The sequence below is a fragment of the Callithrix jacchus genome, chromosome 7 (assembly GCF_049354715.1).
Source record: "Callithrix jacchus isolate 240 chromosome 7, calJac240_pri, whole genome shotgun sequence".
Lineage (NCBI taxonomy): Eukaryota > Metazoa > Chordata > Mammalia > Primates > Cebidae > Callithrix > Callithrix jacchus.
Window position 1 is genome coordinate 18,825,753 of NC_133508.1, and position 16,733 is coordinate 18,842,485.

General features: G+C 42.2%; 1 protein-coding gene across 17 annotated transcripts in view; it reads left to right on the forward strand.

Moving 5' to 3' along the window:
- SLC39A12 (solute carrier family 39 member 12) overlaps window positions 1-16,733 on the forward strand; it is a 147,883-nt gene that overhangs the window by 83,110 nt on the left and 48,040 nt on the right. For all 17 annotated transcript variants that reach the window (XM_078329555.1, XM_078329556.1, XM_078329557.1 and 14 more), the window contains 3 exons: window positions 2,830-3,037; window positions 9,234-9,406; window positions 12,940-13,111. In XM_078329555.1, the coding sequence (XP_078185681.1) occupies window positions 2,830-3,037; window positions 9,234-9,406; window positions 12,940-13,111 (553 nt within the window). The remainder of the gene's footprint in view (window positions 1-2,829; window positions 3,038-9,233; window positions 9,407-12,939; window positions 13,112-16,733) is intronic.

Below are 16,733 nucleotides of genomic sequence, written 5' to 3' on the forward strand. Positions count from 1 at the left end.
ACTGAGTCTTGCTTTGTTGCCAGGCTAAAGTGTAGTGGTGCGATCTTGGCCCACTGCAACCGCCACCTCCAGTGTTCAAGTGATTCTCCTGCCTCAGCTTCCCGAGTAGCTGGGACTACAGGGGCACGCCACCGTGCCTGGCTAATTTTTGTATTTTAATAAAGACAAGGTTTCACCATGTTGGCCAGGATGGTCTCAATCTCCTGACCTTGAGATCCACCTGCCTCGGCCTCCCAAAGTGCTGGGATTACAGGCGTGAGCCACCGAACCCAGCCGGCTGCTAAGATTTTAATCCTACCCATTACGGCCTTTTGATGGAGATGAAATGGAAACTCAGCTCTTAAAAGCAGATTGTGTGGGGTGTATATCCATGTTTCTAGTTATCCTACCCATACTGCAAATACTCAGGTTTCTGAGTGTTTCTGAGATAAAACAGCCCCAGAACAGAACAAATCAGTATTGTGTCTAGGACTCTGTTATCTAGCTAGTTTCAGTCATTAACAGTTGAACACCTGCAGAGTCATAACTCTTTGCTAGGCCTCAGACAGGTGAACACCTGGATGACACCACTGTCTCTAGCTCCTGGGAAGGATCCATGAGCTCATTCAACTGGTCTAGGATTCTGTTGGATGTCAATCCGTCCAGACTTTGCAGGAGGATTTTGGGACTTCACCACATCAGCTATTCTTTCTGACTAGATGATGTGAGGTCAGCGGGGGTTCTGGCTCACCAGGCCCATCATTACTTGAATTTCTAGCTCTTTGTCTGCACAGGACCTACCTTCCACAGATCAAGTTACTAATGGCTGCTCCGAGTGGGCCTCAACCAGCTCCCCAAGAGAATCAGCTTGATACCCTAATCCAGGCAAGCTCCCTAACGGCCCAGAAAGCAACATCTCTCCATTCCTTCTCTCTTGTCCAAACCTCTCTTGTGTTTTATCTTCCTGATTCAATCTCTCAATGTTTCCACCTCTTTACTTTGCTCCACTGTTGGCTGATTACCTGGTAAATGAACAGGGATCTCTCCGTAGTGTTGGCTGATTACCTGGTAAATGAACAGGGATCTCTCCTAGCCCTGCCTACTGCATGGAGGCTGGTGTTCCTGACCCCACCCAAAGGACTTCAGGGGTGGGAACGATGGTTGGAATTCTCCTTTATTCACAATGGTGTTTTGAGACTATTATTGTTTCACAGCCTACATGAAAGACTCATGCTTCTATCAGCTTCAAACTCTGTTATTTCAACTTGTTCTTTTTACCCATGGATCTTGTGGCTACTCCTCCAAATTTATCAAAATTTTGGTAATTGACTCTTAGCCTTCCATGCTGCTCTGGACCACAGTTATAAATACGCTCCTGCCAAGCTCTTCAAATACAAACTTAAGAAAAAATAAGTTCAATGGGCACTTTTCCTCCTCATCCTAAGTCATTAGAATGCAACCTTGACACCATAACCTTCCCTTGATCTCTCTTGATGAGTTTGTTTTCTCCTTCACTTCATATGAAATGGGCTTAGGACAGTGCCTGACATATGGTGAGTATGCCAAATGGGATTATGAATGGGATATAAGGCAAAATTAGAGCTTTTCAGATGCTTATAATTTAATTGAGGAAAATTGGTATACATCTTTGAAAAAGGTCCTGTCTTCTGGAAGTTCACAGAACACAGCATGCTAGGTTTGGTGTGCAATGAGCAGACATTGAGTTTGGGATTAAAGATAGATGAGACATAGAGAACCCTGTGAGGGCTCAAGGCAGCAGAGCCTGTGTGAAATCAGGGCAGGGACTGTCAGCTTGAAAATCAGTCTCCTGCAAGCTGGTCTTAAAGTAGGCAGAGAAACAACCCACCAGTTTTAAGGGTGTTAAACAATAAGAGCAGGAGATCGCCTTGGAGAAAACACATCTTTAGGAGGATAGTGAGGCCGGGTGTGGTGGCTCAAGCCTGTAATCCCAGCACTTTGGGAGGCAGAGGTGGTTGCATCACAGGAGGTCAGGAATTTGAAACCAGCCTGATCAACATGATGAAACCCCGTCTCTACTAAAAATACAAACATTAGCTGGTCATGGTGGTGCACCCTTGTAATCCCAGCTACTTGGGAGGCTGAGGCAGGAGAATCACTTGAACCCAGGAGGCAGATTGCAGTGAGCTGAGATCACTGTACTCTAGCCTTGGCAACAAGAGTGAAACTCCAGTGAGGTTGCAGTGAGCTGAGCCACTGTACTCCAGCCTTGGCAACAAGAGTGAAACTCCATTAAAAAAAAAAAAGGCGGTGCAGTGATAGTGAGAAACGCTGGATAAATAAGGACCAATGGGTTGAGGGTTAGAAAATTCAGTGCCATGGTAGATAAACAATTAATTTCCAAATAGAGTTGTATCTGAGACAGGAGAAAGATGATCGTCATATTTCTCCAAATGATTCAATTTTCTTTTAGGCAAACTATTTTTTTTTTTTTTTAGATGGAGTTTCACTCTTGTTACCCAGGCTGGAGTGCAATGGCACGATCTCGGCTCACTGCAACCTCCGCCTCCTGGGTTCAGGCAATTCTCCTGCCTCAGCCTCCCGAGTAGCTGGGACTACAGGCGTGTACCACCATACCCAGCTAATTTTTGTATTTTTAGTAGAGACGGGGTTTCACCTTGTTGACCAGGATGGTCTCCATCTCTTGACCTCGTGATCCACCCGCCTCGGCCTCCCAAAGTGCTGGGATTATAGGTGTGAGCCACCGCACCCAGCCACTATTTTTTATCTTTTGGGGGGAAATCCAGTGGTGTTTGAATCAAAATAACTTCAGAAGTTACAATTTTCTCTTTGTTTTGTATCTGATTTCAGTGTATGGAAACTAAAGCACTGCAGAAAAAATCTGGAATAGTGAGCAGCAAAGGTGCTAATGAAAATACACTTCCTCAGCTGGCAGCCACCATTATTACTTTGTCCCTCCAGGGCGTTTGTCTGGGACAGGGGAACTTGCCTTCCCCAGACTACTTCACAGAGTACATTTTCAGTTCGTTGGACCATACGCATACCCTCCACCTATCAGGTAAGTATGTTTTCACGAATTTAACTTGGAAGTCACACCTACTAAATAAACCCTGCCAAAAACAAAGGCTGAAGCTCTTGATGACTGAATTCATTCAGGTATGTTTTAAATACCATTTTTACTGAGTCATGAAGTCAGACAGCTTAGGTGGCCTTTCAAGGCAAGTGTGCTGTGAAGGCTATGGTGATGAGGCAAAAAAAAAAAAAAAAGTGGATTTAGTCTGTTTCTAAGCGATTGGAATTGTGGTTGTAGAGGGAGGAAGAGATTTTACGATCTGCCTTAAATAGTCACTGAATAGTTTATTGTTTGGGACGTAATGCTGGGCCAGGCCTAACAAACTGTCTTGTAGAATGGAGGAATAATGTTCCAAATTGTGCAAGATATTTGGCAGCAGTTTCCTTGCAATCGTAAAAGTCATTTGATTTCAAATAGAAGTAACATGAAATAGCCATCCTGTTGCGTTCCTGACTTCCTGCTTTTTGGGGCTCCAGTACGAAATGGGATGTCAGAACTGGACTTAGAAGGGTTGTTTTGCACATTTCTTTGTACTTGACAAGGCGTTAAAAATGAAATGACTAATTATTAAACTATACATCAAAATGCCCCTGAGAGGGATTTTTGTTGTTGTTTTTAGAGAGAGGGTCTCATTCTGTTGCCCAGGCTCCAGTGCAGTGGTGGGACCGTAGTTCACTGTAACCTCCAACTTCTGAGCCCAAGCAAGCCTCCCACTTCAGCCTCCTGAGTAGCTGAAACTACAGGTGTATGTCACCATGCCCAGCTAATTTTCTTATTTTTTGTAGAGACGGGGGTGGCACTATGTTGCCCAGGCTGGTCTCTGAATCCTGGCCTCGAGTGAACGGCCTCCTAAAGTGCTGGGATTACAGGAGTGTGCTACTGTGCCCCCTCGGCCTCCTAAAGTGCTGGGATTACAGGAGTGTGCTACTGTGCCCCCTCGGCCTCCTAAAGAAGTGCTGGGATTACAGGAGTGTGCTACTGTGCCCCCTCGGCCTCCTAAAGTGCTGGGATTACAGGAGTGTGCTACTGTGCCCCCTCGGCCTCCTAAAGTGCTGGGATTACAGGAGTGTGCTACTGTGCCCCCTCGGCCTCCTAATCCAAGTGCTGGGATTACAGGAGTGTGCTACTGTGCCCCCTCGGCCTCCTAATCCAAGTGCTGGGATTACAGGAGTGTGCTACTGTGCCCCCTCGGCCTCCTAAAGTGCTGGGATTACAGGAGTGTGCTACTGTGCCCCCTCGGCCTCCTAAAGTGCTGGGATTACAGGAGTGTGCTACTGTGCCCCCTCGGCCTCCTAAAGTGCTGGGATTACAGGAGTGTGCTACTGTGCCCCCTCGGCCTCCTAATCCAAGTGCTGGGATTACAGGAGTGTGCTACTGTGCCCCCTCGGCCTCCTAAAGAAGTGCTGGGATTACAGGAGTGTGCTACTGTGCCCCCTCGGCCTCCTAAAGTGCTGGGATTACAGGAGTGTGCTACTGTGCCCCCTCGGCCTCCTAATCCAAGTGCTGGGATTACAGGAGTGTGCTACTGTGCCCCCTTGGCCTCCTAAAGTGCTGGGATTACAGGAGTGTGCTACTGTGCCCCCTCGGCCTCCTAAAGTGCTGGGATTACAGGAGTGTGCTACTGTGCCCCCTCGGCCTCCTAAAGTGCTGGGATTACAGGAGTGTGCTACTGTGCCCCCTCGGCCTCCTAATCCAAGTGCTGGGATTACAGGAGTGTGCTACTGTGCCCCCTCGGCCTCCTAAAGTGCTGGGATTACAGGAGTGTGCTACTGTGCCCCCTCGGCCTCCTAATCCAAGTGCTGGGATTACAGGAGTGTGCTACTGTGCCCCCTCGGCCTCCTAATCCAAGTGCTGGGATTACAGGAGTGTGCTACTGTGCCCCCTCGGCCTCCTAAAGTGCTGGGATTACAGGAGTGTGCTACTGTGCCCCCTCGGCCTCCTAATCCAAGTGCTGGGATTACAGGAGTGTGCTACTGTGCCCCCTCGGCCTCCTTAAGTGCTGGGATTACAGGAGTGTGCTACTGTGCCCCCTCGGCCTCCTAAAGTGCTGGGATTACAGGAGTGTGCTACTGTGCCCCCTCGGCCTCCTAATCCAAGTGCTGGGATTACAGGAGTGTGCTACTGTGCCCCCTCGGCCTCCTAATCCAAGTGCTGGGATTACAGGAGTGTGCTACTGTGCCCCCTCGGCCTCCTAATCCAAGTGCTGGGATTACAGGAGTGTGCTACTGTGCCCCCTCGGCCTCCTAAAGTGCTGGGATTACAGGAGTGTGCTACTGTGCCCCCTCGGCCTCCTAAAGTGCTGGGATTACAGGAGTGTGCTACTGTGCCCCCTCGGCCTCCTAAAGTGCTGGGATTACAGGAGTGTGCTACTGTGCCCCCTCGGCCTCCTAATCCAAGTGCTGGGATTACAGGAGTGTGCTACTGTGCCCCCTCGGCCTCCTAAAGTGCTGGGATTACAGGAGTGTGCTACTGTGCCCCCTCGGCCTCCTAAAGTGCTGGGATTACAGGAGTGTGCTACTGTGCCCCCTCGGCCTCCTAAAGTGCTGGGATAACAGGAGTGTGCTACTGTGCCCCCTCGGCCTCCTAAAGTGCTGGGATTACAGGAGTGTGCTACTGTGCCCCCTCGGCCTCCTAATCCAAGTGCTGGGATTACAGGAGTGTGCTACTGTGCCCCCTCGGCCTCCTAATCCAAGTGCTGGGATTACAGGAGTGTGCTACTGTGCCCCCTCGGCCTCCTAAAGTGCTGGGATTACAGGAGTGTGCTACTGTGCCCCCTCGGCCTCCTAATCCAAGTGCTGGGATTACAGGAGTGTGCTACTGTGCCCCCTCGGCCTCCTAAAGTGCTGGGATTACAGGAGTGTGCTACTGTGCCCCCTCGGCCTCCTAAAGTGCTGGGATTACAGGAGTGTGCTGTACCCAGCTGGATTTTTCTTTAAAGCATGTCATTATCAGTATCATGAGTAAAAAATGATTATGATTCCCTAATACAATAAAAAAATTCAGGCAGGGTGCTGTGGCTTACACCTATAATCTCAGCACTCTGAGAGGCTGAAGTGGGTGATCACTTGAGGTCAAAAGTTCGAGACCAGGCCGGCCAACATGGTGAAACCCTGTCTCTATTAAAAATACAAAAAAATTTAGCCTGGTATGGTGGCACGTGCCTGTACTCCCAGCTACTCCAGAGTCTGAGGCAGGAGAATTGCTTGAACCTGGGAGGCAGAGGTTGTGGTGAGTCAAGATGGTGCCACTGCACTCCAGGCTGGGAGACAGAGTGAGAGTCCATCTCAAAAAAAAAAAAAAATTCAGTCAGTGTTCACGTTTTTACAATTTTTTAAAAAATTATTTTTTCATTGAATTAAGATTAAAATAAAGTTCATAAAATGTAAATTGTTGGTATGTCCCTTAAGTTTCCTTTATACCTGTCACACTTCTTCTGCCTTCTCTATTTTGTTGCAAGTTTTTTGTTGAAAACAGAGGGGGTTCTTTTCCATCTGGATTTTGCTGATGGCATTTCTGTGCACTGTGTTTCATGTTTAGGGGTTGTCATATGTGGAGGCTTGATAAGGTTGCTTATCTGTTTTGTAGTTAGTACCTTCCATTAGGAAGCATATAACATCTGGTCACCTCTTTTTCAGAAGTTGTAAGCAATTGATGATAGTTGCCTAGATTGATTAATTATTTCGGGCTTATAAAATGGTGATCTTCTGACTCTCATCTTTCTTACTAGTGTAATAATCCTATAATAGAAAAACTTCCTCTCCTTACTACTTATCTTATTGAGGTTCTTAAGGGAAGATAAGAATAAATTCTTGACACTCTAATTTGCCAGTCTTTAAAATAATAACACAGTAGCCATGCATCCTTCAAAAGAGAAAGATTTGCTTTTAAAAATATTTAGTTCCCTCACATAGATTTTAAGCATTTCTTGTTATGTTTATACGTATGCCTTTAACATTCTTTTTGACTCTCTTAAATGAGGTCTTCTTTGAGTGTATCTTCTAGTTGATCTTTGCGTGTGTGTGTGTGTTTGTGTGTGTGTGTGTGTGTGTGTACATATATATGTTTCTAATTTTTAAAGGTTAATTTTATAAACTGCTTCATGATTATCCTTATATTGATTTTTAGGGGTTTCAGATATATATTCATATTATCTCTAAATACATGTAGTTTTGCCTATTAATATCTAATTCTCATGCTTTTATTTACTTTCTCATCTAATTGCATTGGTTAATAACTGTAATAAAATGTTAAATAGTAGTGGAGGTGATCCGCATCCTTATTATGTTTCTGACTTTGAAAAAGAAGCCTATAGTATTTTCTCATTAAGTTTGGAGAACAAATGAGAAAAAAATATATTTATAGAGTCTTTTATATTAATTCACATTTTCACATCTGCAGTGCTAGTCATTTCTTGGAGTGGACTTGAACAAAATGGGAACTTTTCCCAAGTGGCAAATTTGGGTCATTTCTTTTCAGCCTAAAAAACTTCATTTTGTATTTCTTACAAGGCAGGTCTGTTAACAGTAAATTCTCTCATTCATTGTATATCTGAGAATGGCTTTTTTTAAAACCTTCAATTTGAAGGATTATTTTGCTGGATATAAAATTCTTGATCTTTTTTTTGTTTTACTTTTTCAAATTTTTGTGGGTACATAGCAGGTGTATATATTTATGGGGTACATGGAATGTAATGTTTTGCTACAGGTATGCAATGCGTAATAATGACATTATAGAGAATAGAGTATCCATCCCTTCGAGCATTTTTCCTTTGTGTTACAAATACTCCAATTACATTCTTAGTTATTTTAATAGTCAAGTAAATATTGACTATAGTCACCCTGTTGTACTATGAAATAATAGGTCTTACTCATTCTAATTAGTTTTGTTATACCCATAACTGTCCCCCTCCTCCGAATACATTCCCTAACCATTGGAAATCATCATTTTATTCTCTATGTCCCTGAGTTCGATTGTTATTTTTTTAGATCCCATAAATAAGTAAAAACATGAAATGTTTGTCTTTCTTGTTATTGATTTCTAGTTTTATTCCATTGTGGTCAGAGAAGATGCTTGATATTATTTCAATTTAAAAAAATATTTTGAGACTTGTTTTGTGACTGAACATATGGTTTGTTCTTGAGAATGACCCATGTGCTGAAGAAAAGAATGTGTGTTCTGCAGCTGTTGGATGACATGTTCTGTAAATATCTATCAGATCCATTTGTCTTACAGTGCAGATTAAGTTCAATGTTACTTTGTTGATTTTCGGTCTGGAAGATCTGTCTAATGCTGATGGTGGGGTGTTGAAGTCTCTTGCTGGATTGTGGCCTGTGTCTCTCTTTAGCTCTAATAATACTTGTTTTATCTATCTGGGTGCTCCAGTGTTGGGTGCATATATATTTAAAATTATTAGGTCCTCTTGCTAGATTGATACCTTTATCATTACATAGTGACTTTTGTCCCTTCTTACAGTCTTTGTCTTGCCATCTATTTTGTCTGATATAAGGACAGTGACTTCTGCTTTTTCTTTTTGGTTTCCATTGGCATGAAATACCTTCTCTATTCCCTTTATGTTTAGTCTATGTGTGTTTTTATAGGTGAAGTTTGTTTCTTAGAGGCAATAGATCAATGGCTTATTTTTTTTAAATCTATTCGGCCAGTCTATGTCTTTTGATTGGAGAGTTTAGTCCTTTTACATTCAATGTTATTATTGATAAGTGAGGACTTATTCCTGCCATTTTGTTATTTGTTTTCTGGTTATTCTGTGGTCATCATCTTTACATTACATTAGAAAACAAGGTCTAGATTGTTTCTAGAATCTTGTCTCCCTTTCATGGCTTTTCTCTCTTTTGCATATACACTTAAAAGGAGAACAATTTGATTGACTTAACTAAAGTAATAATTAATCTACTAAGGATGTATAATGCCTCAAAGGAATAATTTCTTAAGGATTAGTCCAGTTTCATCTTTAATTTACATTTTTATAGAAAAATAAAATACTTGACTCCATGGAAGGCATTTTCATTGATGAAAATGTTCATTTTGTCATCTCTAGAGCTTAAAAAGGATGAGAATATCTTTGTAAGGAAATATCTATGCTGTGACTATATGAAATTGTGACTGTTCTGAACTTGACCTGTCTATATTCTATGTGACACCAGATTTTATATGAAATTTCTAGAACTAGACCAACTCCTCAACACTCTCTGGACCAGAAGTACCTGTATCAAAAAGGATAAAATCCATCAACTTCAAAGGAAACAAAACAATGCAATAACCCATGATCAGGACGATTCTAATTTCTCTTCATCTTTGGACAAAGAGTCTGAGGGTGGTCCAATTTCCTGGGACCAGGTATTGCCATTATTCCTCTTATGCAAGCATTTGCTGTTTTGAAAGGAAGCCCAGCTGTGAAAGTTTTATTAGAATTGTAGAAAACTGAAAGGATATTTTGTATTGTCTTGAAAAGTAAAAATATTCCAGTTCCCCCATGTAGTTACGGTTTTCCTTTTCTACAGGTCCATCTCTGTAGACATAAAAACAAAGCCAAGGTATTTAGGCAAATGAAATACATTACTTTTCCTCCATTGAGTTCAGATTGAATGCAATTAATTCAGAAAATATATATTGAGCATTTTACTGCACACCAGTAGTCATCCTGGGCATGAGAGATACAGTGTTGAACAAAAATAGGCACATATTTTTCCCATTATATATTTTAAAAGTCAATTTCTTCTATTTCTGCCGTGTGTAAAAGGCATCTATTGAGGTCAACTCTTTCAAACTCATGTTTACCGTATTCAACTGCAGGTGACAAGAGTTGATGTCCATATTAATCCATATGTGTGAAGTCTCCTTAATTTGGACCAACTCTCAGGAAGAGAACATACAGGGCCTCTTTATGGAGATATGCTTGCACTTGTGTTCATGTCTCTTTATGGAGACCCTATTTGAACAAAGGAGAAAGGTTATGTTTTAAAATTAAAGGGTTACTTAAGACATGCATCTTCTAAGAATGCTAATAATCGTTTTCTGTGCTGACTATGCAAAATAAACAAAACAACCTCATCTCCAGTAATTCTTCTCTGTCCCAACATGTGACTCTCTTTGTGATTCTTGATGGGCTCCTAACATGGGTCACCAGGCTTGAGGACTCTGCCTGTATTATTTAGGTTGATGGTTTTCCAAGGGTTGTGCCCAGGCCAGCAGCAGCAGCCTCACCTGGGAACTTGTTGGAAATGTCCATCCTCCAACCCCAACCCAGAATCTCCTGAATCATAAACCCCAGGGGTGGATCCTAGAACTTTGTTTTTTTAACAAGCCCTGCAAGCGATACTCAAAACTGAAGATTCGAAACGACTCCTTTTGAATGTGTTTGTAAAGCTTCCATAGAAACCTGATGACATCAACGTAAGTGCAAGCATATTTCAAAGTTACATATGAAGGAATAAAGATGTTTAAAGTATTAGTGGCTGCATAATCTAAATTGTCATTTTATTCTTTATTAAAAATAGGTTGTGTTCAAAATTGTATAGAATATAATGAGTCCCCAGTAAGGACATTTATATTAGTGATTTCAGAAGAAACTTACATAAAACAATGACACGAATGGCACAAGAGCAGTAAGCAAAGATGAAGAACACAGAAGTTTGTAATAAAATAACCAATAACCTTACTCTGTGAGAAGGTGTTCTTGTGTGTGAGTGTATGTTTTTGTAGACAGAGTCTCACTCTGTCGCCAGGCTGGAGTGCAGTGGTGCAATCTCAGCTCATTGCAACCTCCATCTCCCAGGTTCAAGCGATTCTCCTGCCTCAGCCTCATGAGTAGCTGGGACTACAGGTGTGCACCATTGTGACCAGCTAATTTTTTGTGTTTTTAGTAGAGACAGGATTTCACCATGTTGGCCAGGCTGGTCTTGAACTCCTTACCTCGTGATCTGCCTGCCTTGGCCTCCCAAAGTGCTGGGATTACAGGCATGAGCCACTGCGCCCAGTCTGTGAGAAGGTACTGTAAAACTAGAAACTATTCAACTTGACGACAAACTGGAGAAAGATGGATGGCATTTTGTTCTTGTTTCTCTCTCCATTCCTTCATTTACCAGTCAGGCATTTTCTGATAGGAATTGTATTATGAAACCTTCATCAGAAGTTTGTTGGCAGTTTCCCTTTATTTTTTGTCAATATTATTGATGATGAAATAGATTCTGTCAATAACAAGCGGTGCGAAAGAGAATATTGTCTTTGGCATACATTATTTTGATAAAGGGAAAAAGACACAATTTTAGCTTTCTGTGGATGTTTTTTGTAGCAGAAACTGCTTGGAGTTCTTGCCCAATCCCTTACAGAGAAATGCCTTCCTCACCCACAGGCGAGAGTTTGGCACCCACATTTGAACAGCTTTTTTCCATCTCCTATTACTTGGGCAAAACTGGTTGACCTAAATGGACACCTGACCCAAGAGAGACCATCTGTGGCTTTGCTGAATCAATCAGCTGCAGCATTCTTGGGTTTTGGAGTGAAAAGTTGGGGCATATATGGCCTTGAGTTTACCAAATGAGAGAGGGCCAAACTGTGAAAGGAAATAGATGTATGTAGAGGGAAAAAGGAAATACTTGGCTCGGGGAGGGAAAGCGGTGCGGGGCAGGAAGGAGGGTGTGGGCAGAGATCGTGCATCTTTGGTTCTGATTTCCCAGCTTCAAGTTGTCATTCCTTAGGAAGCGTGGGCATTCTCTGAATCCCTGGCTTCTTTGAGACTATCTGTGCCTTTCTAATACAATCTCCTCATGGTTTTCTTATTGAAGTGGGTTCTGTTCCATGTACCCAAACATTTCCTGATCAAGATTAAACTTTTTATTCCTGAAATCATTTTTACTTGGGGAAAAAGACAAACAGCAACTGTGTCATAATTATTTACTGATTAGCATAATGCCTTTGTTAAAAATTCCTAAATTCTACAGCATGGCAAACCAGACCAGGCTTGCAAACCATTAATTTTTGAAACAATATCTTATGGATCGCAACTAAAGATCACAGAGACATTGCATTGCAGTCTTATTTCAATAGAAAACATCCATTTGTGCTAGTGAAACTGCGTGTCACTCATTCACCTATTAAAACTTTTAAATTGTAATTTTTTATGTGCCCGGTGTCAGCCTTTACTCTGAGATGGACAAATGTCTTGTGGCCATTTTTAGAGACTGGTGTTTGTTTTTTTACTTATTCTTCTCTTTCATCAATATGCCTCTGCAATATGAAAACAAATTGTAAAGATTTAGGTAAAAATCAGTGAAGTCTCATATGATGCTTTCAGCTGTCATGTGTGTGTGTAGAGAAGGGATACCAATTGAGAGAGGCAGCCATATCACTTGGTATTTACACAGCAGCTAGTTGACATGGCTTTACTTTCAAAAATTTTACTTGTATAACTTTTGAAAGTACACATTGCCTACACAGGCTGATTAAATCAAACAATATTAATGACAGTGACCTCATTACCATGGGATTTCTGTTTATTGCATAATGTCTTTGCTAACACAAAGCTATCCTCATTGAAAAACAGCAGAAACATCAAGGCATCCTAAGGCTCCTGATTAGAACAACACTGAACACGTTGTAAAACAAAATGTGTCTTTCTGGGGAAAAAAAAGTGTGCAACACTTAAACTAAATAATGCTTGGAATAAAAGCAACCTATTGCAGACTTTGATCAGGGATTTCAAATATCCTTAGGAATTACATGTAGATCAACATTTGCAGGGAAACGTGTCGTACTGGCTTCATGTGTGTGTTCTAGTCATTCCATCTAGAATTCACTCCTCAAGAATGATAACTGGTGAAGAATCTAGTTTAGTGCTGAGATTAGTAACAATGTATGTTTCCTTCACACAGACTTGCTTCTCTGCTAGGCAGCTGGTGGAGATATTTCTACAGAAGGGCCTCTCCTCCATTTCTAAGGAGGACTTTAAGCAAATGAGTCCAGGAATCATCCAGCAACTCCTCAGCTGCTCCTGCCACTCGCCCAAGGACCAGCAAGCAAAGCTGCCACCCACCACTCTGGAGAGTAAGTTCTAGATCTTCCTTCAGAAAGCTGATGTGCAATAATAATAGTAAAAGCAGGATACTTTTTATATTCCAGGCCATGTTCTAAACATTTTACATTTATCAACTCACTTACTACTTCTAACAGTGCTACAAGGTAGATGTTATTATCCCCATTTTACAGATGAGGAAACTGAGGCACAGAGAGATTAAGTGACTTTCCCAGGGACACACAGCTGGGAAGTGATGAAGTTGCCAATCAAACCCAGGCAAGCTGGCACTGGAGTCCTTGTTTCTAGCCACAATACATACTATTCTTCAATGAATTTATATTTGTACGTGGTTTATATAAATAAATTGTGTCTTCTATAGTTGACTCAATCATGGATCAACGTAAAAGGCCATAGTTGAGAGGTGGCATGGTATAAGAGAAAGCAGTAGCGTTGGAATCTGGAATGCAGAGCTGAGTCATGCCTTCTTTCCTCAGACACTTTGTGATCTTAAGCCATTTCTCCCCAGGACTTCTTTTCCAGCACAGTAGAAAGCAGTGTTATCCTATAGGGCTGCCTGTCTCACATCATGGCATATATGAAAAATGAAAATACATTATGATAAACCAAAGCACATGGGGCTGCTGTGGGATGAAGGTGACCCATCCAGGGAGATACCAGCCTCCCAGATGTAGCTGTCAGCCCCAGGAGGGGAAGAGATCAGTATTTGCAGTTACCTGTATCCCACTAAGTCATTGCAATAGATGAGATCTCTCTGAGGGCTTCACCGGGTACCTGTGAGGTTCAAATAAGACAAGGTGTGCAAAAATGTGTTCAGTAAATTTAAAGCTCCGTATGTTGAAAAGACAAAAAAATGGTTGTTTGTGAACTATCTATTTTATCTAGTAAAAATGTGACCGTTAACTTACCATTGATCTGAGGATCTTAGATACGTTATTTTCTCAGAGTTGTGTTTCTTTCTCTTTGAGATAGTCGCAATACCAATCATAGATGAGTTGTTCAGTCACCCATCTCTAACTCGTAGTGGATTCTGTAACATCAAGTGGCTTATTTGAAAATGTTAGGTGTTCACACAGATGTCTTAGAAAAACAAAACAAAACAGAAAAACAAACAATAAAAAAAGAAAATGTTATGTGAAAAAACCAGACCTAAATATATACAATTCAGCATTCACTGAGAGGAAAACAACTTCATTAATAGTGAGAAGCTAAATAACTCAGCACCTCGTGGTGGTCATTCAGTGAGGCTCAGAAGATGGCTGAAGATTGCACTGTGGCAACTGGAGCATCCTTGGATACCTTTACATTCCTACCACCTGGCTTGGTGGCTCGGAAAAGGGTTTTGAACTTAAGACCTATGAAAAAAGTTGTATCTCCTTTCAAATGAACTTCTAGATGCTTCTGGGGAGTAGTCTTCCTGAGAAACATCCCAACATGTCCCACTCACTAAAGAATCTAGAAAGGCCAGGCACAGTGGCTCATGCCTGTAATCGTAGCACTTTGGGAGGCCAAGGCAGGAGGATTGCTTTAGCCCAAAAGTTCGAGATAAGCCTGAGCAACATAGGGAGACCCCATCCTACAAATAGAAACATTAGCCAGGCATGGTGATACAGACCTGTGGTCTCAGACACATGGGAGGCTGAGGTGGGAGGATTGTTGGAACCCGACAGTTGAAGGATGCAGGGGGTTATAGACAGTGCCACTGACTTCCAGGTGGGTGACAGAGAGAGAGCCTGTCTTCAAAACAAGACCCTAGAAGAACATCACGGTCCTCAATCGAAAATGTTGCATTGTGTGAATAGGGAAAACTTGTAATTTCGAAAGATCTTTTGAAATGATAGAAATGTTTGGTATTCTATTGAGGGGAGGAGAACTTGGGGAGACATTATTAAGAAAATACTGTTCAGTATGCTGAAACTCAACTGCTAAGCACCACCTTCAGTTGAGTTTCCAGGAAAGAGTACTATGGCCATGTACAAATTAAGTTTCAGATCTATTGAAAGTAGCTGCTCAGAAATGGCTAAGAATTTAGTGGATGGGTCAAGCTCTGTTGTATTAATGGGAAACTTTAGAACCTGTCTGCAAGTTGCCTGACGCCAATCAAGACTCCAGGGCACCTAAGCAGGGACCTGGGGTAAATTACCAGAGTCCTGTGACCACAGGTCAGAGATTTTATGGTGTTGTGGCTGTCCTTCCTACATGAAAGCAAGCGAAATATGACTCACAGAAAATCTAAAAAGATTTGCTAACCTCTGAAGTTCGGAAACATTAATTTTCCCGCATGGTAGGCATCCACAGGGGAGAGGCGTAGCAAAATAACTGAAGAAGTTTCACCTTTGCCTTTTGCCTGGGAAATGTCATACCCTAATTTGTCATTGTGTTTTTCTTTCTTGGCATTTTGTGGTCTTTTACAGTTACCACTTTATTTATTTATTTATTTATTTTTTTGAGATGGAGTCTCACTCTGTCGCCCAGGCTGGAGTACAATGGTGTGGTCTCGGCTCACTGCAACCTCCACCTGCTGGGTTCAAGCAATTCTCCTGCCTCAGCCTCCCGAGGAGCTGGGATTACAGGTACCTGCCACCATGCCTGGCTAATTTTTGTATTTTTTGTAGAAACGGGGTTTCACCATGTTGGCCAGGCTGGTCTCAAACTCCTGACCTCCTGATCTACCCACCTCGGCTTCCTAAAGTGCTAGGATTACAGGTGTGAGCCACCACACCCAGCCTGCAGTTACCTCTTTTAAAATAGGACAGCTTTAAATTGTATTCAACATCTAGGTGCCCATGTTAACATTCAAATATCTTTAATTTATGTATAAATGAGAATGACCTTCCCACGTAGAGTCTACTTGGGGAAGAATGGGATATGAAACTTGGTTGAATATTTTCAGGGAAGTTTCTATCACATGGGCATTTTACTACCTTACAAAGATGGAAGAAAAGTGATGTGGGTGTCTGGTCAATGCATATGACATACAATTTGGCCTCTCAACCATTTGCATTTGCACGGTTTGATGCATTCACACTGTTGTACAACAGATAATAGAACCTTTTCGTCTCGCAAAACTAGAATTCCATGCCCTTAGAAGAACAATTCTTTATTTCACCTTGCTTCTAAACCATTTTATAGAGGTTCTACAGCAGCGAAAATGTGCTAGTGGAGGTATGGGAATAAGTGCTTAAAAGTTTTTCTACCTTTTCTGAGTACACTACCAACTCCATTTTAGTATTAAACCCCTGGGTAATTTAGAACTTACATTTTAGTAAAGGTCCTCTTAATATCACAAGACTATTTTCTGTTACCAGTTATACTATTAAAATGACCTAGGCTGGGTGCAGTGGCTCACACCTGTAATCCCAGTTTTTTGGGAGGCCAAGGTGGGTGGATCATTTGAGGTCAGGAGTTCGAAACCAGCCTGACCAAGATGGCGGAACCCCGCCTATGCTAAAAATACAAAACTTATTCAGGCATGGTGGTAGGTGCCTATAGTCCCAGCTACTCGGGAGGCTGAGGGAGGAGAATCACTTGATCCTGAGAGGTGGAGGTTGCAGCAAGCCGAAATTGTGCCACTGCACTACAGCTTGGGTGACAGAGAGAAACTCTGTCTCAAAATAAAAATAAAATAATTTA